This window comes from Theropithecus gelada, chromosome 10, assembly GCF_003255815.1.
Source record: "Theropithecus gelada isolate Dixy chromosome 10, Tgel_1.0, whole genome shotgun sequence".
Classification (NCBI taxonomy): domain Eukaryota; kingdom Metazoa; phylum Chordata; class Mammalia; order Primates; family Cercopithecidae; genus Theropithecus; species Theropithecus gelada.
This window is the reverse complement of record NC_037678.1, coordinates 14,279,371-14,302,691: the sequence shown is the minus strand read 5'-3', so window position 1 is coordinate 14,302,691 and position 23,321 is coordinate 14,279,371. Positions and strand designations below refer to the sequence as shown.

The window sequence follows — 23,321 nt, the reverse complement described above, 5'->3', positions numbered from 1 at the left end:
ACAAAATAAAGTTGCTTTCTTTTTTTAAACAGAGTCTCGCTCTGTCACCTAGGCTGGGGTGCAGTGGTACGATCTCGGCTGACTGCAACCTCTGCCTCCTGGGTTCAAGCGATTCTCCTGCCTCAGCCTCCTGAGTAGCTGAGATTACAGTCGTGTGCCACCACACTGGTGAATTTTTTATATTTTTGGTAGGGATGGGGGCTTCACCATGTTGGCCAGGCTGGTCTCGAACTCCTGACCTCAAGTGATCCATCCGGCTTGGCCTCCCAAAGTGCTGGGATCACAGATGTGAACCAACATGCCTGGCCAAGTCTTTTTTTTTAAGTGTGCCTATAGCAAGAAATTAGGAAAGGACGGCCGGGCGCAGTGGCTCAAGCCTATAATCCCAGCATTTTGGGAGGCTGAGACGGGCGGATCACGAGGTCAGGAGATCGAGACCATCCTGGCTAACACGGTGAAACCCCGTCTCTACCAAAAAATACAAAAAACTAGCCGGGTGAGGTGGCGGGCGCCTGGAGTCCCAGCTACTTGGGAGGCTGAGGCAGGAGAATGGCATAAACCCGGGAGGCGGAGCTTGCAGTGAGCTGAGATCCGGCCACTGCACTCCAGCCTGGGTGACAGTGCGAGACTCCGATTCAGAAAAAAAAAAAAAGAAATTAGGAAAGGACTATTGTAGGTGGGTGACAGAGTTGTGGATGACTTTTTTTCAAATTATAAACAAATAAACAAAAGACAAATGAGGCCCCTCCCCATGCCCTGAGTGCACAAGAACTGCTTTGCTATGAAATAAGCGGCTCTTCTAAGACAACAGTGGAAAGAATGCTCACAGCTCTCTGGTGCAGAGAACCAGGGCCAGCAGCAAGCAGGAAGGGCTGGCCCAGGCCACCTGGCCTCAGGCGGGGTCCTCACCTGGCCAGGGCGGCCTGGAGCTCCTCCTCTTTCTTGGCCAGCTGCATCTTGAGCTCCGCGATCTGCGCCTGGAGCTCGGCGATCTGGTCGCTGAGGTCCGTGGAGTCTCCCTCCAGCTTCCGGCGGGTCTTCTCCAGTTCCTGTCGCTGCTTCTCCTCCCTGCGGAGGCGCTCTGCAAGGAGCGGGGAGCCCACATAGCCCTCAGTGCCGTGGGTTCTGTCTCCGTGTCAATTACTTATACAAAATACCGAGCACTCGTTATGAAACGTGTGTCAGGCTGAAAGCATCACAAATACACAGACACTCGCACCCAACTCCTGCACGCAGGAAGAGGACATCACCGCAAACTGCCAGCCCCTGGCGTGTCTCTCTCCAACTCACCCCTCGTCCTTCCCTGCCAGGAGTTAAGTGCTCTCCTAAAGCTGGTGTTCGTAACCCCCTTGGTTCCCTTGAAGGCTGTACCATGTCTGTATCTCTAAAAAACATGTTCAATTTTGTGCGAATCTCAACTTATAAGATGGAACTGCCTTGTGTGAATTCCACAGTTGGAATCACAAAGTCAGGGCTCGGTGTCTAGCTTTATAACTCTGTGATGTCACTCGGGAAAGCTACTTTTTATACCTCGTCTGAATAATAAACAAAAGGAGACGGCCTACTTCATTAGGATGGTGTGAGGCGCCAATGAGTTACTATCTTAAAAAGCACCTAGAACAGTGCCTGGCTGGTGATGTTTATTCCCTGCCATGCCTTTGCCGCCCCATCCCATGATCTTGAGATGTAGCCCGTGAAGTTTCGCTGGAATAGATGTGTATGGACATTTATCTAGCATTCCATGATGTGAATACACCGCAACTTATTTATGTACCCGTCCTGCAGCTGGCAGGCATGGGGCTGTGTTCATCGCACACTCTGATACACAACGCTGCTGCAAGCATCCTGCTCACTCCCAGCGCAGACGGCTGAGTGATGGATGGAACGGCCGGGCCACCAGCATGCCAAGCTTCAACCTCACTAGGACTGCTGGATCGTTCTCGAACGCCGTCTACCAGTCTGCAGTCCCAGCAGCAGCGTGTGTGTGCTCTGACGGCTCCGTGTCTGTGTTAGCGCTTATTAGTGTCAACCTTTCATGTCTGTCCATCTGGTGGGCGCCACCCCTAGACCTCCTGGATGACCAAGTCTTCCGCCCTCCTCCCAGGTGAGGCAGGGTATCTGTGGGCTAAGAGATCTCTCTGTGTCCGGACCGCTCTTCTGCTGGACCTGACTCACCTCATCCCCTGCAGATGTGAGGGGGCTGGACAAGGCTGTGACACCAAGCCGGGGAAAATCCTCCCGGCAGTCAGGCTGTGGCCTCCCTCCCCTGGGTATGAGCTCAGAGTTCCCACAGTAGTCAGGGTTGTCCTGTTCCCCCAGTTGTCCACTTCCCTCAAGGGGCAGGGCCGGGGGTCCTCAGACAACCACGGACCTGTGCTTCTACCCCAGCGCCCCCTCCCTGCCACAGATCCCCAGGGCACACAGAGACAAGGCAGGATTTGTCACCCTGCCCCAAGTCAAGCAATGAGCTTCTGCGGTAACTGTCGAGGACTTTACAGTACATACGTGTTCACATGTATTTAATGAAATTTTCACAGTACCCTAGCACTGTGTCCCCTTTTTAGGTAAAACTAAAGCTCATGGAGCTTAAGTCACAGGTGTAAGATGAGCCAGCTAGTCAGTGACAGAGCTAGTGAGTCCTGTGGGCCAAACCCAGAGCCTCCTAGGCAGTCTCAGAAGCTTCCAAAACCCACGGCACACGACAACGGGGCGGTGCCAAAGCTCTCCTTTAAACACACTTCATGCAGGGGGGCAACTAGCCACAGAACAACAGGGGCCTGGAGGCTCAGGCTCCCGCAGGCACCAGACACGGCTCCCCTCGACCTGTGACCTCAGGTCTGAAGGGCAGCAGCCAGTGCTGTAGCGTGGCCCAGGCTCACCCATGAGCTGAGGAGGCCTCGGTATTGCAGTCAGACAGGCCAGTCCCTGCCCGCCAGCCCCTGCCCATCACCTCCTGCCCGTCACTCTCTCACCTTCCAAGTCGGTGATCATTGCCTCATGCTTGTTCTTGAGCTTGGCGAGGCTCTTAGATTTCTCCTCCTCTTCCGTGAGGTTGGTGGTGAACTCAGCTATCCTGTCTTCCAGCAGTTTCTTTTCCTGGGGAGAGGGGAATAGGCCGGCATTTAGTGTCGGTTGAGCAGAGAACACTAGCCTCAAAGCATGACTCGCCCGGAAATTTGGGGCTGAATGGAGAGGGCTTTAGACACTTGATCAAGTTCATGAGGATTTTCCTGGATCAAAGGATAATTTTGAAAGATCACCAGCTTCCCTGAAATAGCGAGGTATATGCTTCCTCAGGATCGAAAAATGTGGGTGCCCAAGCCCTTCCCCTTCCCCTATGGGCTTGGGTGAGAAAGGCTTCCAGGTGACAGCTAGTGTCAGCAGGGACAGATGGCTCCACTCCTTCAGGAGGCTGCCATACGGCACTCACCTGCGCCACCAGGCCACCTTCTCCGTGCCCCTCTCTCACCGGCCAGGTGGGCCACGGCCCCTCCCCCTCTTTAGCCCCACGGTACCCCGGGCTGCTGTCCTTGCTTTCTGTTCTGTGTGGTCCCCGCAACAGCTCTGCCCAGGGGCCACAGCTTGGCACAAGCGCCTCAGTCCTCTCATCCCAGTCCCGGGCGGATGTCCTGCCACCTCAGCCTCCCCAGCCTTTGGGGCTCCCGTGGTCTGAGGAGCCCCAAAAGGTGGGGAGGCTGCCTTCTCCTCTAACTGGTTCCCCAGTTGCTATCTGCTCCCTGGGCAGACACTGACAGGGACCAACTCATTCTCAGGAGGAACAGCTGCCGCCCAGGGACAGTGGAGGAGGAGTACCCTGCATCTCATCAGAGAGTCACCAAAGTGTCCCCAACCCCACAGTGACCAACGCCTGCAATGCTGCACAGATGGCCACCTTTACAAAGGCTTGGGTCTCACGGGTGGCAAAGAAGAGCTTTCCAGAGGGGAAAGGACAAACCCTTCCCCAGGGCCCCTTCGTTTATGAGGAAATCCCTCAACGAAGGCCCATGGGACCTCCAGGGAGCACCTGCAGCGAAGCAGAAGCCCTCGTGCTGCAGGCGGAAGAGCCAGGAAGCAGCAGCGGCAGGGCTGGGGCCCGGCCCGGCAGGGGTGACCACACTCTCCCATCCACGGCCCCCCTGGAGCAGCTGCAGGCGGCAGCCGCGGGCCTCACCTTGGCCAGCTTGCAGTTCTGGTCCTCCAGGATGATCTGCTCCTCCTCCAGCTTCTTCAGCTTCGCCTCGGTGGTCACCTTCTCCAGCTGCAGCTTCTGCCGGGCGCTCTCCTCCTCCTCCAGCTGCTCCTCAAGCTCCTGCCGGGGGCCAGAGACACAGTGAGGACAGCAGGCCCAGGGTCATGGCCAAGGTGAAGACAGCAAGGTCCGAAGGCCAGGTCCGAACACCAAGGAGAGGATACGAAGGTCTGTGAGCCCAGGGTCATGGCTGAGGTGGGGACAGCAAGGTCTGCAAGCCCAGGGCCACAGCCGAGGCAGGGCCCAAGCCCTATTTGTAGGATTCTAGATTTCAAACTGGGACACAGGGCCAGAACACCGGTGCAATGTTCTGAAGGGTTTCCTGCAGCAAGCTCCCACCCATGAAACACGCAGGATGCAGAGCTGCTGGCCCTGTGCCTCTCTGGCTAGCCAGGGCCAGGGCTAATGGCAGGGAAATCAAACTGGCCTTGATGCCGGCCCAGGCAGTACTCATGGAGAGATCTCAGATGCACATGTCACAAACTACCAGCCCAAAGGGAACACTTCTCACTGAGTGCCCCAAGCAGACAGCGTGAGGAGCGGCCTCCTCGGACCCTAATTCCAAGTTCTCCCAGCTCCTGGTCCCTGCTTCTCTGCCCCGCCCCGCCCCTCCAGTCCCACTCCTCCCCGGGTGCAGCAGGCAGGAACCTGGATGTTCTGCTGCATCTTCTTCTTCTCCGTCTGCAGGTGCTGGCAGCGCTCCTCCTCCTCCTCCACCCTGGCCTCCAGGTCATGGCAGATCTCTTCTAGTTCCTGCTTCTTGGCGGTCAGGCGGGCCCGGAGCTCCTCAGCCTCGGCACACAGCTCGGTTTCTGCCTGGAGCTGCTCCTGCAGCTGTAATTTCTCTGCCATGAGCTGCAAACAGCAAGTGGAAAACACAAGCTCCTCGCAACACCCGCAAGTCACTCCATCCTCAAAAGATGGACGCCGTGGCTCAGGATCCCAGCAGGAAAGGAACATGCGGACAAGAGTAGCTTTCATCTGGAGAGCTCTGAAGCTTCCAGGCACCTTCCAGACATCGTGTCCTTGATTTTTCACTACCCCATGAGCTCCACAGAAAGGTCCCGGGAAACGGGCTCAGGTCATGTGGTAGAGCTGAGGTTTGAACCCAACACTGGTGAACGTTCCATTCTATTAGGTGGCCTCCCTACATCACATAACCCCAAATCCGGTTGGCAGAGAGACTGCTCACTGTTCCTACAGTAATAGGAAACTCAGTCGTAGGAAACCCCTATAGTAACAGAAGAGGCCAGCATGCCGTGCCTACCGATGGCCAGCAGGTGGCAGCACCGGGCAGGTCACGCAACCTGGATGGAGCCTGCGCTGACACCCACCTGCGACTGCAGCGTCTCCATCTCCGTGAGCCTGTTCTCCGCAGCCAGCTGCTTCTCTCGGACCTTCACCAGCTCCTCCTCCTTGGCCATCATCTCCTCCTCCTGCCGGCTCACCTGCAGCAGCGGCTTGACCTGGGAGAGGAGATGGAGGTAGAGACATGCTTGGCTGGAAGATGCGCGCCTCTGCCAACAAGTGTGAGGCCTCTCCCTTACCTCTGGAAACATGAAAGTGAGGGGCAAGAAGACATGCTGTGGAGGGGGCTACAGCCTTCCTGGAAATCCATCTGGTGCTCTGTACCACAGGCCTCTGACCTGCTAACTACATTCCAGGGAAACTATCCCTGCGTGCGTGTGAAGATGTTCACCTCGGCATTGTTTATAACAGCAAGAAAATGAGGAAGGACCCATCTCTGAAAAAGTACCCAGATAATGATGTGGCCCCTAGGGAACAGTACGCTACCTCTAAAAAAACGATGCTTATGAAGGAATCGTAAATGGAACATACACACTACAATACTGTTTATACGAGTCAAACTCAGCTATGGAAGAATGCATACAGTTTACATAGCTGAGGTTTTATAGGCAGTGAGAAAAAGAGCGAGAGAATAAACACTAAAATTGCTGCTGCTGCTGGTTTAGGGTAAGGGTTTATGTGTGAATTTTTATTTAATTCTTTAGACTTTTTGTTAGTTGGCTTTTTGCCATTACCATAAACTATGGATTATACACAAAAGCAGCCCGGACAAGTTTAAAAATAACGAGTTTTTTTTTTTTAAAGGCCAGGAAGGCCAGCCTGGGCAAGAGAGTGAGACCTTGTCTCTACTAAAAATCAAAAAGGGCCGGGCACAGTGGCTCATGCCTGCAATTCCAGCACTTTGGGTGGCTGAGGTAGGAGGACTGCTGGATCCCAAGAGTTTGTGACCAACCTGGGCAACAGAGTGAGACCACACCTCTACAAAAATTACCAAACATGAGCCAGGTATGTATGGTGGTGTGCACCTGTAGTCCCAGCTACTCAGGAGGCCTTCTAGCACGCACCTTGGTGAAGAGCCGCCACCACTGCCAGTTCCGCAGCTTGAGGTAGGCAGCGCAGTTCCGCTGGAGGACCTTCATGGCGGTCAGCTGCTGCTGCCGCTTGGCAAACGCTCTGTGGGGTGAGGAACATGGTCAGTGCGGGGCAGTGGACAGCAGACCCGACCTAACAGTCCTGGCCTTGTCCTCAAGGCTTTTCTGGGGGTCTACCCTTGCCTGGGGTACCCCAAGACAGAAATTCAGGGAAGTGGCCTGGCCTTGGGGTTGAGATATATTTCTCCCACTTACAGGCTGTGTGACCCCATGAGGCTCTAATCTTACAGTGGGCGAAGGACCTAAGTCACCAGACTACCCCTCCACTGAGGAGCCCACGGGGTGACGGCTCCTGTGAAGTAACCACAGATCTCACTCAGCGTGGGGACTGAGCATGACCCTTGGTCATTAAGCTGACTGGCCCTGGGTGACTCTGGACTTCAGCTTCCCACCCTTCGTGCTGTTCCTTATCTGAGCTTTTGTTTGGTGGGAGAACGTCAGGAGCTGATGTTCTGTGAAGGTGGGCTGCGGGTGTCAGCGGGAGGGCTTTTGGATAAACAAGCCTCCATCTGTGCAAATGCCACACGCTCGGGCTTCATCTCCCAGAGCTCGGCGCTCCTGCTAGGACCCTCAGCCCCGAGCACAAGCGGACGAGTGTGCAGTGCCCACACCCGCTGTCCTGCAGCAGGGGAGCCCTCACTCCCCAGGGAGTCAAGGATGAGTCTGGACTCAAGGATGGTCTGCTCCCCTGGAATCACAGGGTTCTTTAGGGCAGGCTCTGGGTGCTGTCCCCACAAGGGTCACACGGTGAGGAGTCCTGGTAAGCAGGATCTTTCAGGCAGGCAAATCCAAGCAGAGTCAGCCTCTTCCCACCCATCACTCTAAACCTCAATCAGAAATGCCCGATTCAGCCAGGCACAGTGGCTCGCGCCTGTAATCCCAGCACTGTGGGAGGCTGAGGTGGGTGGATCACTTGAGGTCAGGAATTTGAGACCAGCCTGGCCAACATGGCGAAACCCTATCTCTACTAAAAACACAAAAATTAGCCGGGCGTGGTGGTGTGCACCTGTAACCTCAGCTACTAGTGAGGCTGAGGCAGGAGAATCACTTGAACCTGGGAGGTAGAGGTTGCAGTGAGCCGAGAACGTGCCACAGCACTTCAGCCTGGGCGGCAGGGTGAGGCTCCATCTCAAAAAAAAAAGAACTGCCCGATTCTACTCCTCAAAGGTAGAAATCCAGGAACGGGGTCAGGAAGAGCCACGTGGGCCTCCCTGACAGGCATGTGACCAGCTGCAGTGGGGTGTCCTAGACCACGGCCTGCTAAGTGCTCTTTGGCAACAAAGGGCGTGGTAAGGCCTGGGGTGTGGGGCAGGAATATCTCCCGGGACTCACTTCCTGGCCAGGTAGCCCCTGCAGCAGGCCTGGAACCCTATGATGACGTCAGTGATCTTCAGGTCCCGCTCCTCCTCCAGGTGGGCCAGCACGCCGGCGCGGAAGAAGACTTTGCTCTGGCCAATGCGGTACAGGTTGCTGTCGAGCTCCAAGGCTTTTATCTAGGTGGGAGGAGTAGGCTGTTTACCTGGCCAGCAACTGGCCACGGCTCCGTGAAAGGGTGGCCCAGGCACAGCTGGAGGCGTGTCCTTCACCCTTCTTCCTACTGGCTGACGAGCATCTGGAGAGCAGAAAGCCATCTCCTCTCCCTCCTTCTTCCTGTTCCCCATCTCCCCGTCACCAAATGCAGGTTTTGCACACAGTAGGTGTTGAATTTTTCCTTCTCTTTTCCCCCCACCAACTCCCCACTCTGCAGCCAACGCTTTCTGATTCTTTAGAAAGAACGTGAAGTAAAACGAGGCCAAAGGTAGCGGCTGTTAACCTGGACACGCCAGAAACAGGACGCTGGGAAAGGGAAAACAGGAGCAGGGTGGGATTTAGCCCTGACTTGGTACTGAGCCACTGCAGGGCCTTCATTCAACCGGAACGCAAAGCATGCGCACGGCACATCCAGCACTGTGCTAGGGCTGGGAGTGGGGAGGGAGGCAGGAGAAGCCCAGATCATGGTGCACCAGGCCAGCTGCCCTGGCTGTGAGCTGCCCTGCTCACCACAATGGGCGTGGAGTCAGACCCGTGAGCAAGAAAGCAGGAGAATGTCCCCCAAATGAAAGAGGCCATCATCTTACATCAGAGCCTGGCCATGGCTACAGTTCTTGTCTCCTCCACACCACCCTGGTGCCAAACACCATCCCTGGCTATCTGAGGCCGAGGGGCTGCTGCAAAGGGCGCCCGGCAGAGTCAGACGCAGAGCATCAGAAGGGACACAGCCTGGGCACCCACCGACCACTGACACAGCAAGGCAGGCCCTGGCCATGCGGGCGCTCCCCAGACAAGGGGCTGCCCATCCAGAGAGGCAGGGACAGCAGCTCAACTCACCATGAGCACGCACGCCTGTTTCCCATCCATGAAGCCCTTGGGAATGGAGTTTGGAGTCAGGATCTCATATCTGAGGAAGGAAAGAGAAGTCTGGTCATTTTACCCATTGCCTCGATTCCACGTGCCTGGAATATAGGCAAGAGATTAAGATCATTTTTACAGTGCAACAGACACAGAATTCTTTACACAAACTCTCCTAAGGAAAGAAGACACAGGCAAATCCCACCCCGCTCTTTTCTTCGGCTGAATGACACAAGGAAGGCTTAATGTTTTCCGGAAAGTGAATGGAAACTCGTGTAGGACTGTTTCAATCACTCGAGGGTGTGCTTCAGGTTGGGCTCACTAACTGCTAATTGCCTGGGATCCTCGGCTGTCACCCACGGACAGCCATGCTCACATAGCTTCCCTGGGATGCTGCAGGGAGCTGATAATAAACAGAGATGCCCCAAGAAATAAAGGGCTGCATGCCGACAGCAACTGACACTCAGCACAGTCATTAGAGAAATAGGAAGATGTCGCCATCTTTGCACATAGCAACGCACGGCTGTGTTTTATGACTTTCATTTCTACAAAGTTCCTGTAATATCCCAGGTCTCTGGCTGAGTCTTTCACATTTCTTTTCATAGCTCCTCTAACTGTAGCAAATAGCACCAGGGCCGGCAGTGACTAGGAGCAAAAGTCAACAGGATGACGATGACCTGCATTTTGGTATTAAAATGGGGAAGTCTCCTTTCCTGCAAAGGGTGGAAAAGAGAAGGCGGTGGGGAAGAGCTGGCCAGACTCAGTTCTACATGGATGGAGGACGTCGTTCCTTCACGACAGGACCCAGCCACGGAGCAGCAGCCCACCTCTGGGACTCACTGCGCGCACAGCCGGGTCCAGGAGAAGCGGGCTCCGGGCCCTGGCTCACCTCTGCCGAAACTCCTGGAAGACCACCCTGTTGGGGAAGCCCTGGCGGCAGATGCGGATGCCCTCGAGGACGCCGTTGCAGCGCAGCTGGTCCAGCACAAGATGCGGGTCCAGCTTGCCGGCCTGGGGAAGAAAACACACGCATGCAGTCTCACTTCTGTGCCTAAAACAGTCAGAGAGAGGTCGGGGAACCCCTACCTCTTAGGGCAAGAGCCTAAGGGAGGGGGTCGCTGCAGCCCACAGGTTTTGACAGTGAAGTCAAAGGATCCAGGTCTGGGAGGGGCCGGTGTCACCAAGAGGAAGTGTGGGCTGTGAATGGAGAGTATCTCCTAATCGAGCTAAGGCCCTCCCTGCAGAGAAACGACGGAGGGCTTTGTGCAGGCTGGGGGGCTGGAGGGGTGCTTTTGTTGGGGAGACAGACGGGCTGAGCGCCCCACACCACGGTGCCCCGCCCGGGCCACCCCACCAGGCGGCCGCACCTTCTTCTCGTGGTTGGGGATGATGCAGCGGACGAAGTTGGGGTTGGTGTTCCTGAGCGTGGCCATCAGCTTGGCCAGCTGCTCCTTGTAAAGCTGCCCCACGGTACGGAACATGCCCTTCCGCGTCTTGAAGGCCCCGGGCAGCGCCGTCTCCGACATGCCGGCCACCTGGTCCAGGCCAATGATGCGGTCCACTGTGGAGACCACAGAGACCAAGTGAGTGCCCCCGCAGCTGCACCCAGAGGAGGGGGAGCACGCAGGAGAGAGAAACAGGCACACATGGGACAGGAAAAGAGGAGACAGAATGAAACAACAGGACCCTTTCCACTTGGAGCCTACACAGGGTGCTAAGGTCATCCCCAAACACAGCAGAAAGCCAAGAGGGCTGCAAAGGCACTGGGCTTGTCTCTCAGGGAGCCATGCGTCTGCCACGGCCACCTCACCTTCCCATCACCTGCCTTCCGCCACTCTTGAAGCTCTTATTTCCAAAAAGACTCAATGAAGCTAGTCAAGTATTTTGGAATAGTGAGAATTCTACTAGCCTGTCTCTAAGGAGGGGTGTGAAAACCTGGCTTACGGAATCCTGCTGTCCTATGGTCACAGTTAGAAAAAAAAAATCAGTATCTTGAATTCTCACTGACCCTGTCGTAAAAGCACCAGGCTAGGAGTCAGGAGGCGGAGACTGGAGCCACCCTGTCACTGTCTGCAGAACTCTGCAGGGTCCCCTCTATGTCTACGCAGACATCTCAGGAAGAGAGAGCTCCAAAGAACCGCTCTTGATCATAAATACTCCAAAGTTTAGGGATCTCTTCACGTCCTTGTATTTCATTTTGTCTCCTGGTGCACGGGTCTTTCTCATGTTAACCGACCCTCAAGGGAAGCAGCCCCTAGCACTGGAACTCACGCCCAGCAGCAATTAAACCAACTGCATCCCCCAAGGTAAAAAACAAACAAGCCAAACCAAAGTGGCCAGTGATTCGAGATCAGTTTAAGCAAGAGCTAATGTTAAATGTGAAGTCTTCCATTACTGGATGTCAAAGTGAAGAATACTGACGAAGCCCGTTTCGTATTCCTTCACAGCCAGATTACTATTATTTACTTGAAGACAGCAAAAAGGATGCTTGCTTAAGACAGAAGCCAGGAGTGTGGATGGAGCCTACAGACCAGTCAATTAAAATGGGAGGTGGCTGGGAGTGGTGGCTCGTGCCTGTAATCCCAGCACTTTGGGAGGCTGAGGCAGGTGGATCACCTGAAGTAAGGAGTTCGAGACCAGCAGGCCAACATGGTGAAACCCCATTTCTACTAAAAATACAAAAATTAGCTGGGCGTGGTGGCAGGCGCCTGTAATCCTAGCTACTTGGGAGGCTGAGGCAGGAGAATCGCTTGAACCCGGGAGGTGGAGGTTGCAGTGAGCCAAGATTGCACCTCTCTACTCCAGCCTGGGTGACAAGAACAAAACTCTGTCTCAAAAAAAAAAAAAAAAAAAAAAAACCAAAAAAAAGGAGTCATCTTTGATCTTACGTACCCACCACAGGGCCAATATTCCTGGCTACCACAGGTTTCCTGGGCGTGGCAACTTGCAAAAGCCACTCAAGTTGTCCAGAGAAAGGTTAATACGGCCTCACCATAACTGGCCCTTTTAGCTGAGTGTGTCCTGCCCCACGCAGGCCCCACCCACACGGAGCAGACCTTGCCGAGCAACTGTTGAATGAACACACAGCTGCCACTTCAGCTTTCAGGTGCACAGACACACGCAGTGTGCATACCTGAGCCTTATGCTAAGACACTCGCAGCCATTCAAGCAGTTTAAGACACTGTCTTTAGGGATGAAGCTCTAAGGAGGATACAAATTTTTAAACAATTTTTGCTGTTTTAGGATTTTTTTTTCTTTTTTTGAGGCAGGGTCTCACTCTGTCACCCAGGCTGGAGTACAGTGGTGTGGTCACAGCTCACTGCAGCCTTGACCTCCTGTGCTCAAGTGATCCTCCCGCCTCAGCCACCTGAGTAACTGGGACTACAGGCATGCACCATCACACCTGGCTGATTTTTTCTTTTAATTTTTTTGTAGAGATGGGGGTATCCCTATGTTGCCCAGAATGGTCTCAAACTCCTGGACTCAAGCGATCCTCCCGCCTCAGCCTCCCAAAGTGCTGGGATTACAGTGTTTTAAGATTTGAATGTGACATCTCCAAATTCCAGACATAGCCCCTCATTTGCCCAGTTTGCTACTACAGGCCAGCAATAGGCACAGTGCGGGGAGCCTGCCCAGGAGCCCAGGGCCAGATCAGGGAACTGGGGTGTAAGCAGGCAGGAGAAGCCAAGGGGCAGCGGGGGCGAGAAAACCTAGGCAGAAGCATTTCTTGCACAGCTCTGGACGCACCACACACACAAGAGACACCACTCGGGCGGCCAGTCACCTGGTTCTAGGTGGAGAATAGGAAAGCGATGATAGAAATAGGCTCTCTGAGTGCTCTGCATCTCTGCAACAGAGAGGTTAAAGCAAAACCCAGGCAAAGGAAAAGGAGAAACCAACAGAAAGAATTAAAAAGAACCACTCAAAGCAACCAGCCTACCAAGGAGTAGAGGCGGGAATGCGACATGGCACGGGGCTGGGAGCCTAGGCTGCTGCAAGGCTCGGGGCCGCCTTGGACTTTCCCACATGCTGAAAGCGTTCCGCCCAAGAGGACCCGGCCACGGTGTGGGCTCGAGGGCGGCGGCCTCCTGTTTCAGTCCGAGGAGCCCTCTCTCATGGGAGCTACAGAGGGCGGAGACCACCTGGCCTATGTCAGGGGGACGTGTGCACCCCTTGTTTGGCGGCTCGGCCCACTGTGGAGGTGGGAAGATGACCAGCCGCAGCCAAGAGGAGGCAGGGGGGGAAGGGCAAAGGGCGTACCATCCTTCCACAGTTCCGAGACAAACTTGTCAGAGGACTGGTGGAGCAGCGTGGCGATGTTGTCATTCAGGGGGTCCATGTTCTTCATCAGCCACTCGTCAGCTTTGTAATCCACCTGGCAGGGTCAGAGATGCAGGAGTCACAAGCTGCGCTGGGGACACGCGTGCTCACAGGCTCTCCAGAGCACAGGCTGACCTCAAGCGTGGAAAAGTCAGAAAACGTGGAAACCCTTTGACCTAGCATCTCCACCCCTAAGAAGGAAGTGATGAGGATAAGGGGCACGAGGCCTCAAGACATTCCCTGCAGCATCTCGTGCAGAGCCAAAGCCTCAAAGCAAGGCATGGCCAACAACGGGAGCCTGGCTCTAGACATGGCATGGTGGCCACACAGTACCGTGCCGGGTTTCAGCTTTTTAAAAAATTTTTAGGTAATATGAACAAAGAAAACAATCCTGGAAGGACGACAAAATGTTACTATTTCTTTTTAGTCATAAGACAAGTCATTTTTGTTTTTTCTTTGTCTTTTTAGAATGTTCACATTTTCTCTGAGTATGTGTCAGTTTTATCTTTTTGGAAATATATTCTGTTTTTAAATATATTTTTTTAATCGGGCAGCCTCCTAAACCAGAGGGTTCAGAGAGACTCTCAGAAAGAGATTCATTTTTTCTCATTTTTAAATAGTTAGGGGCTGGGCGCGGTGGCTCACGCCTGTAATCCCAGCACTTTGGGAGGCCGAGGCAGGTGGATCACCTGAGGTCAGGAGTTCGAGACCAGCCTGACCAACATGGCGAAACCCCATCTCTACTAAAAATACAAAAATTAGCCAGGCGTGGTGGCACATGCCTGTAATCCCAGCTACTGGGGGGCTGAGGCAGGAGGATCGCTTGAACCTGGGAGACGGAGGTTGCAGTGAGCCAAGAGCGTGCCACTGCACTCCAGCCTGGGGAACAGAACGAGACTCCATCTCAAAAACAAAACAAAACAAAACAGAGATAGGGTCTATGTTGCCCAGGCTGGTCTCAAACTTCTGGGCTCAAACTGTCTTCTTGCCTTGGCCTCCCAAAGTGTTGGGATTACAGGCATGAGCCCCTGTGCTCCGCTAAAATATGTACTTAAGAAAACAAGTAATACACCATGACATTTTCATTGCAAAAGGGCCCAGAACAATACCCAGAGAGCAGCAGGGACCTGGGCCTCCCTCTTCGCAACACAGACTGCAACCCAGAGGTGCTGCCCTCAGTATGCAGGCGAATGCGCGCTGCTGTTTATCATGAGGTAGGTGATGCCAGTTTCCTTTCCCCAGGCTCAGAGCCTCCCACCCAGGCCAACATCCTTGTCCTTTTAGCTGCCATGGCACAGCCCACAGAAAGACGTATCACAGCTGATGCCATCGCACAGGCCCCTTGGTGGGCTCTAGGGTGTTCCTAATTGTTCAGCATTACAAACAATCCCACAGCAAAAGCCCTCCTAGAAGCTTCTGCACTGATGAGCGTGTGCGTTTCCCAAAGGTGAGCATGGAAAGGAGGCTCGGGAAACATTCCTTGGTTAATGGTGTAAATCGCTTTTTTGGCTTTATTATTTTTTTCATGGGTAGTTTAAGACAGTTGCTTGCTTTTGCAGCCCCAGGAACCAGCCAAGCTAAGTAGAAGAGGCGGGCAGTGGGGAGCCATGGCCTAGAACCAGGCCTGGGCTCCTTGTGGCTTGGGAGCAGACCTGTGAAAGCTCCCAGATCTCACCAGTCACCACCAACTAGTCACCACCAACTAGGAGATGGCGAAGCTCCTGCCTAATCACAGCAATTAACTGATAGGGTCTTTGTGCTGAGTAAAACCAGCTTTTGTCTAAGCATGCACCTGTATGGACTAAGCTGGGTCTAAGCCCCAGTCACATGCAGACTGGGAAGATGTCTGCTAGGTAAGTGTTGAGGGCAGGTCCACCACTGACTGACTGCGGCAGACTTGGCAACAGCAGCTGTCACCCACAGCAGTGGCAATTCCCTGCCCCGCCACCCCCAAACTAGGACATGTTTGGTGATGTCCGGAGACATTTTGGGTTGTCACAACTAAGGACGGTGCTCCTAACACTAGTGGGTAGCTGCTAAACATCCTAGCATACACAGGAGGGTCCCACAGTAAAGAATGACCCAGCCCACAATACCAGGAATGCCAAGGTTGAGGAGCTCTGCCCCGGAGCACTGATCCGTGCCACGTGTTGGGCCTCAAGAACTCGTTTAATCCACATAATCCTGTATGGTGGGTGGTCATTCTCATTTTCCAGATGAGGAAACCAAGGATCAGAGAGGTTAAGTAACTGACCTGAAGTCAAACAGCTTGAGTGGCAGAGCTCTATTCAAACTCTGAGCCCATGCCTTTAGCCAAATCTCTGCACCTGGCAGACAGGCCCAACAGTAATGCATGACAGCGTGACGACAACCAGCCTGGGCCCCGCAGTGCAGTGTTGCAGGCTTCTAACAGCACGGACCAGGTGAGGGGGCTCTGCAGGCTGTGTAAATGCAATGCTGATGCTGTCACCGGCCACATTACTGGGTGAGTCACTGGGCAAGAACTGTACTCAGGCCACACCCCCGCATCCTCAGGAGCTGCTCGGCTCCTGGTCCTAAAGAGCCTTGACTCCACCTCTCCTATGAAGGTCTGGCCGGCACCTCCCCATGAGTGCTCCTCACCTTGCCGGCGTAGTGGATAATGCAGAAATCAGCTTTGTCCTTCAGCTGCTTGGGCTTCTGGAACTTGGGGTGGGTGCCCTGCTCCTGCATCACCTTCTCCACGAAGCTCTTGTCGGTGGCTTTGGGGAACCAGCACTCCTCGTCCAGCAGGGCCAGGATGCCCGGGGGGCCTGCCTGGAGGAAGCACAGCATCAGCACAGGTGAGCACACCCTGGGAGGGGCACCCCTTCCTTCAAGAAGCCAAAGCCCGGACATCAGAATCCGCTGAATCCCACAGAGGGTGGGCAATGTGCTCCCCAGGAGGACCATTGAATATTTCTCGTTTATAAAGAAACCTCTGAGGCCCAGGCTGCAGCTGAGACCTTTTCCCAAGGATCCATCACGGTGGTTCTCCAGCGTTAGTGAAACCCCCAGTGGGTGTGAGGAAAAGTGCAGATCCACTGACCCGCGGGGCCAGAGTCTGACTTCACCGTGTACTGGGGTCTGCCCAGGAGGCTGCCCTCAACAAGTACCCTGTGATCCTGCCACAGGAGATACCACCGCACACGCTTTGCGTCTGCACGTCTATGATGAGATAGGATACTTAGGAGGAGCCCCTTGAGGAAGAGAGTCCCAAGGACCCAACAGCCTTCTGCACACTGAGTTTACAAGACAAGAAAGCAGATTTGGACACTTCAGAGAGGCTGTCTGACAAAACTTGAAGCCTACTGGGTTCTTATTAGTTGGAAAATTCAATTGATTAAAGAAAAAAGCTCATTACAAAAGTAAATTGTTCGCCAGGCGCAGTGGCTCACGCCTGTAAGCCCAGCACTTTGGGAGGCCGAGGCAGGCGGATCACCTAAGGTCAGGAGCTCAAGACCAGCCTGGCCAACATGGTGAAACCCCGTCTCTACTAATAATACAAAAATAAGCCTATAATCCCAACCACTCAGGAGGCTGAGGCAGGAGAATCGCTTGAATCAGTGAGGCAGAGGTTGCAGTGAGCCGAGATCACACCATTGCACTCCAGCCTGGGCGACAAGAGCAAAACTCCATCTCAAAAAAAAAAAAAAGGAAATTTTTTTCAAACTGAAAAAACTTTGTCCTAGGCCTTCTGATTAATTAACCATAATCAAAAGAAGAACCAGAGACTGAAACAGCTCAGGCTTCATTACAGATCACACCCCCAACAAGCCTGAAACACAAACAGGCGACCCAACCTCCACCTGGCAAGAGGTTTAAGTATGAACTCGCTGGAAAAGGTTCCTCTTTTCCATCTTCACACAGCTAATGCTGGTGATAAAAGCACTGCTGTTGTGCTGGTTTTATGGAGGGATGAGCTGAGCTTTGGTACGTGTATACCTGGGCAGAGCACTCAATGCCCAGCGTCTGCACAGCTCCATGCTACAGTGAAAGCAGCCCGTGATAGGGCCTTACTACATCCATGCATGGCTGTTTCTTTAAGACAAAGAAATGCTTATCGAGCCCAGCCTTCAGGAGGATACTGGGTGGTCTTCTGGGACTGAAAACAGGATGCTAGGGCCCCAGCCACATCCGCACCTGGTCCGGCAGCTGGGAGAAGCCCAGCCCACAGCTGCAGCACGGAGCATCTCCTCTAATGGAGGCACCCACCCAGGCCTCCGAGGCACCGGATCTCAGCCTCGGGGCTTCGTCCTCCAGGTGGCACCAAAAGGAAGGGGTGTTAAGACACCTCCACAACAAACACAGAGCTGAGGGGAGGAGCGGGTGCCCCGGAAGGGAAAAGCCAGAGGCAGGTGTGAGGTCAAAGCACGCCTGGCACTCACTGGCTTCTCAATGAGGTCGATGCAGGGCTGCAGGTCGAGGCCGAAGTCGATGAAGTTCCACTCGATGCCCTCGCGCTGGTACTCCTCCTGCTCCAGGATGAACATGGTGTGGTTGAAGAGCTGCTGCAGCTTCTCATTGGTGTAATTGATGCACAGCTGCTCAAAGGAGTTCAGCTGCAAGGAGAGAAAACAATGTCAGAGAGACGCCAATCCTGCACTAAGAGGCCCAGACACCCCTTGAGAAGGAGGGCGGGGTAGGGATACAGGAAGGGCCTCCTTGGGAACCTCCATGCTGCTGCCTTTAGAGCCTGGATGCTCCTGACCTTCCCTTTATCCACCCAGCAGTGGGCGACATTTACTCTTTGGAGCCGGGAACCACGGGCAGTCTGGTAAAGCCTTTTCAGAATAGTGCTTTAAATTGCATCCCATAGATTACAAATAAAGTAGTTAGGTTGAACTATAAACATCAAAATATTGTGATCGCGTAATACATTGTGCTTCCTTGTTTTTTTTTTTTATTTTTTTATTTTTTGAGACAGAGTCTCATTCTGTCACCCAGGCTGGAATACAATGGTGCAAACTCAGCTCACTGCAGCCTCTGCTTCCTGGACTCAAGTGATCCTCCCAGCTTAGCCTCCCTAGTAGCTGGGGTCCAGGCACACACTACCGTGCATGGCTAATATTCGTATTTCTTGTAGAAATGGGGTTTCAACGTGTTGCTCGGGGTGGTCTTGAACCCCTGAGCTCAAGCAATTCTTCTGCCTCAGCCTCTCAAAGTGCTGGGATTACAGGCGTGAGCCACTGCACCAGGCCTTTCTATGTTTTCATTGAAGAGATGGGGCCTTGCTTTGTTGCCCAGGCTGGTCTCGAACTCCTGACTTCAATTCTCTTGCCTCAGCCTTCCAAAGTGCTGGCATTACAGGCGTGAGCCACTGCACCCAGCCTCTGTGCTTCCTTATTAACAAGAACTAGCCATGGGCTTAATAACTTCCAAAACTGTGAGGTAGTGATGCATAAATGACACTACCAGATCTCTGCAACAACCGGAATGTGACATGAAAACATCTGATTTCTATTGGTGACAGATCACAAGCACTGCTAATACAACTGTGGTTTGTATAGTTTGTTCAATTCACAACTGGAAAAAAATACATGATTTCAATGAGACGTTAGTAAAAAATAAAGATGTAATTTTCTCATCCCAGCTCCATGGCTCCTCTCAAACCTCCCATGGACTCCAGGTTAAGAACCTCTAATCTACTATAAGTATCGGTTTCCCTACTAGACCTCAAAGTCGTCACAGGCCAGGAAAATGCCTAATCCCGATGCTCAGGGAATATTTGCTGGGAGAATAAACAGGAAGCACCTGCCCAGGAAGCCTCCAAGAATGTGACCTAAAAGGTCCCATCCTCTGAGCCTGGGCCACACCGTGAGGCCTTACCTCTACAAAAAATTTGTAAATTAGCTGGGAGTGGTGGTGTGTGCCTGTAGTTCCAGCTACTAGGGGGCTGAGGTGGGAGGATCGGTTAAGCCCGGGAGATAAAGGCTGCAGTGAGCTATGACTGTACCTCTGTACTCCAGCCTGAGTGACAAAACGAGACCCTGCCTTTTTTTTTTTTTTTTTTTTTTGAGATAGAGAGTTTTACTCTTATTGCCCAGGCTGCAGTGCAACGGTGCGATCTCAGCTCACTGCAACCTCCGCCTCCCGGGTTCAAGCAATTCTCCTGCCTCAGCCTCCTGAGTAGCTGGTATTACAGGCATGCACCACCATGCCCAGCTAACGTATTTTTAGTAGACACCAGGTTTCTCCATGTTGGTCAGGCTGGTCTCAAACTCCCGACCTGAGGTGATCTGCCAGCCTCAGTCTCCCTAAGTGTTGGGATTATGAGCAACCATGCCCAGCCAAGACCTGTCTTTTAAAAAAGAAAAAAAAAAAAAAAAAACCCACACCCAACCAAAGTCTCCATGCAAACGAGATGGCCAACTCCGATCGGTGCGGGACCATGAGAAGCAGGGTTCTTAGCCAAGGAGAAGGCAACCAAGAGGCCAAGAAGGCAGCGGGGTGGGTAATGAAGGGCGAGGCTCACATCAAAGATCTCGAAGCCGGCGATGTCCAGGATCCCAATGAAGGAGGCGCCCTGCCTCTTGGTCTTGTCCAAAGCCTTGTTGATGCGCAGCACCAGCCAGCGGAACATCCGCTCGTAGGTCGCCTTGGCCAAGGCTTCGATGGCAAAGTCAGCCTGCGGGGCATACCGGGGGAGCGTGGCGTCAGATACAAAGGATCTGAAAACCCTCATACCCTTTGCCCCAGTAATTTTAGAGTCCTCCCCCTAGAGGAACAGCCCTAAGTATCTGGGGGGGAAAACAAAAGTCTTTCATGTACAAATACGTTCACTGTGGTGTTATTTAAAATGATGAAAAGTAGAAACAACCTAATATCTAACGATATGGGGACAATAAACTTAGATCTTTCCAAATAAAATGGGGACACACTAAAGGATTTATAGAAGAAGTGATGCTTCAAAATAAGGCAGCGGTCTACGGTCATACCACCCTAAATGCGCCCGATCTCATCAACATAAAGCAGTGGACAGAGGGGGCAGAGGGAGATAAGACAAACGATGAGCCGAGACTCGCCGTGAGTTAGTAACTGCTGAAGCCGCCTACGTGATGGGCACGTGAGGCTCTTTACACTCTCCCCCTTCTCTGTTTTGCACACGTTTGAAAAGCTCTGTAATTAAAAGCCAGAACAAGAACTAAGTTTAACTCTTTTTTTTTAAGTCTTGTAGGAAATAGCTGCCCAACGATATTCATCATGGGGAATTGTTTTCCTTCTCTCGATTTTTCTGTATTAAGAGCCATGTAGTATTTTTGTAATAGAAAATGGAGGTTTCTCCTTAATTGTCAGGGAAACGAACAGGTGGCAATAGTAATACGCGATGTCTCTTGAAAACGGTCTTGTCTTTCATGCAATGCTTCTGCACAGAAACAGCCGTGAGCTGTCAGTGTACGGCGAATGGGAGAAGGACTAACAAAATGAGCTTCCAAGTATCTTTGAGAGATGGGTTTGGCACCCTAAAAACAACCCTGGCCAGCACCATAAAAGAAACTAGAAACCCCTGAGAGAGGCAGAAAACGGTCCGCAGAGGGAGGGACGTCCACTCTGGGGGCAGGCAGGCACATCAGTCTGGCAGGAAGGAGCAAGCACTGCTGCTCATCTCTCAGCACATGTGGCAAGCCCAAGGCAGCAGGTGGTAGAGAAACAGCCGCTTGGCACAGGCTTGAGGACGGCGGGAGCCGCCACCCTGGCACCAGAAGGAGTTGAGCTACAGTGGCATCAAGTTCCTCCTTTACACCAGAGAGGACATGCCTATATCCTTGATGACCAATCAGTCAAAATACCATCTCAATGTAAAGAGGCACAGTGCAGCCTCAGGATGGCACTTCCTAGGCGTGAAGCCTGGGCGCGCCATGAAGCTTCTCCAGTGCTCTAGATGGAGTGATGCCACCTCTCTCAGGGTTGCTGTGACGACTGCATCAGGGAGTCATGAGAAAGTGCCAGGACGGCCCGGAACAGCCTCAACTGTGCTGCTGCAGGGACATTCACCCAGGAGGCAGCGGCTGCCCTGGCCCCAGAGGACATACCTGCTCTTTAGTCTGCGCCTTCTGCACGTAATCCCGTCCCACCTTGATGCGCGGGGTGAGGATTCCTCTGGTGAAATCGGTCACATTGATACCCAAGAGATGGGACACCTTTTGGGCAGCTACGATTTTTCAGAGAATAAGGGAGGGACAAAAAGTCCTAATTAGACCCAAGAGAACAAGTCCCTCTGCTTGACCTGGGAGCAGAGAGGAAGAAAGCCACGGGGTGAATGAGCAACTGTTATCAGGACAACTGCATCTGGGCCCTTCTTTAGCAGGGCCACCGACACCCAACACCCCCCCGACTCGGCAGCCACATGCAGGTCAGTGGGCAGGGCAGCTGTACTTCCCCCACGGGGCAGGGAGGAAAGCATCCTGACTGGAGGCCCCAGTGGCGACAGTGGTTCCTCTGTCCACTCTCAGCCGCACACCTTGGAGTGCAAAAGTAGGTCCCTACCCACCAACGCGACTGAGAGGAGCAGGCCGGCCTGGTGTTGGGGCACGGAACAGCACAGGATCCCACAGGAGTGTCTTTTTTTGTTTGTTTTTTGAGACGGAGTCTTGCTCTTGTTGCCCAGGCTGGAGTGCAGTGGCTCGATCTCAGCTCACTGCAACCCCCACCTCCCGGCTTCAAGCAATTCTCCTGCCTCCGCCTCCCGAGTAGCTGGGATTACAGGTGCACGCCACCATGCCTGGCTAATTTTTGTATTTTTAATAGAGATGGGGTTTCACCATGTTGGCCAGGCTGGTCTCTAACTCCTGACCTTGTGATCTGCCTGCCTTAGCCTCCCCAAAGTGCTGGGATTACCGGCGTGAGCCACCGCGCCGGGCCAGCAGTGTCTTTTACAATCCACACACCCATGCGTTACATCTTTAGAGAGACCCTAAGGAAGGCACGTTAAGACTGAATAACTTGTATGGGGTCATTGGCTGCAACCCTAACAAAGGGGATGAGTCGGGTGCGGCAAGCACATAATTTCAAGATCCCGACATAGTCACAGGCAAGGCTCCCATTCAGGTGGAGCTACGGCAGAAATCATTAGTGTCCTGACAAACGGTTTGGTCTCAGGAATGAATGAGGGAAGCCCTGGTCCACGTGATCACAAGCTGAAGTTATTCTGAAACGCTTACTTGGTGAGAAAAAAAGCAGGGTCGTGTTGACGTATGTTTTATATCTGTATAGAAAATACCGACAGATATACGGCCATAAACACACCTAACATTAGAAAGAACGGTGTCCGGAATTTCCGCAAGACCTTCCCTCCTGGGCAAATCCACGGCCAAGCACCTGCCCCGTTATTTCCGGCGAGAGGCCCCGGGTGTTACCTGTGTTGTCGGGCATGGACGCCTGGTCAGTGTTCCGCTCCTTCTTGAAGACGATGTTGCCGAGCTGAAGAACCCCTGAGATGACCCGCAGCAGGCCTTTGGGTGCAATCAGAGGCGGCTCAGAAGCACACATGGGTCATGGTGATTCCCGGGGGTGGGGGTCACTCGCCCAGGGATCCTCAAGCGAGACAAGCCAAGCAGGGACACCCCCCAACTCCCTGGGGCCACAGGGGCGCCAGGTCTGGGTCTAACAGTGTGTAGTGGGCCCAGCCACCCTAGAGGGCTCACCCGCTCCCGGCCAGCATGGCCTGTCCACACATGCCGGGCTTCCCCGGCACACAGCACCCACCCATCCCCAGCTTCTCCCACACTCCCCGAGACAGGACATGAATATTCTACTTTCAGCAAATGGCAAGGGCTGTGCAGTGGACCCGGGCCCTGGGCAGTTAAGGACGTGTCCTTTGCACCCTTTCTGTGTAAATGCCTGGGGTACCACCAGGAACAAATAACCCTGAACCTCAAATCTGAGGA

The 23,321-nt window shown here is 53.5% G+C and overlaps 1 protein-coding gene across 1 annotated transcript in view; it reads right to left on the bottom strand.

Annotated features, from left to right (window-relative positions):
* Positions 1–23,321, bottom strand: part of MYH9 (myosin heavy chain 9) — a 106,415-nt gene that overhangs the window by 13,588 nt on the left and 69,506 nt on the right. Inside the window, exons 10-25 of the mRNA XM_025399525.1 lie at positions 22,791–22,886; positions 21,468–21,586; positions 19,910–20,062; positions 17,823–17,996; positions 16,039–16,212; positions 13,357–13,471; positions 10,464–10,657; positions 9,986–10,107; positions 9,076–9,145; positions 8,041–8,201; positions 6,622–6,730; positions 5,584–5,715; positions 4,898–5,104; positions 4,172–4,309; positions 2,973–3,096; positions 910–1,081 (exon numbers count right to left, since the gene is read on the bottom strand). Coding sequence (XP_025255310.1) covers positions 910–1,081; positions 2,973–3,096; positions 4,172–4,309; positions 4,898–5,104; positions 5,584–5,715; positions 6,622–6,730; positions 8,041–8,201; positions 9,076–9,145; positions 9,986–10,107; positions 10,464–10,657; positions 13,357–13,471; positions 16,039–16,212; positions 17,823–17,996; positions 19,910–20,062; positions 21,468–21,586; positions 22,791–22,886 — 2,260 coding nt within the window. The remainder of the gene's footprint in view (positions 1–909; positions 1,082–2,972; positions 3,097–4,171; positions 4,310–4,897; positions 5,105–5,583; positions 5,716–6,621; positions 6,731–8,040; positions 8,202–9,075; positions 9,146–9,985; positions 10,108–10,463; positions 10,658–13,356; positions 13,472–16,038; positions 16,213–17,822; positions 17,997–19,909; positions 20,063–21,467; positions 21,587–22,790; positions 22,887–23,321) is intronic.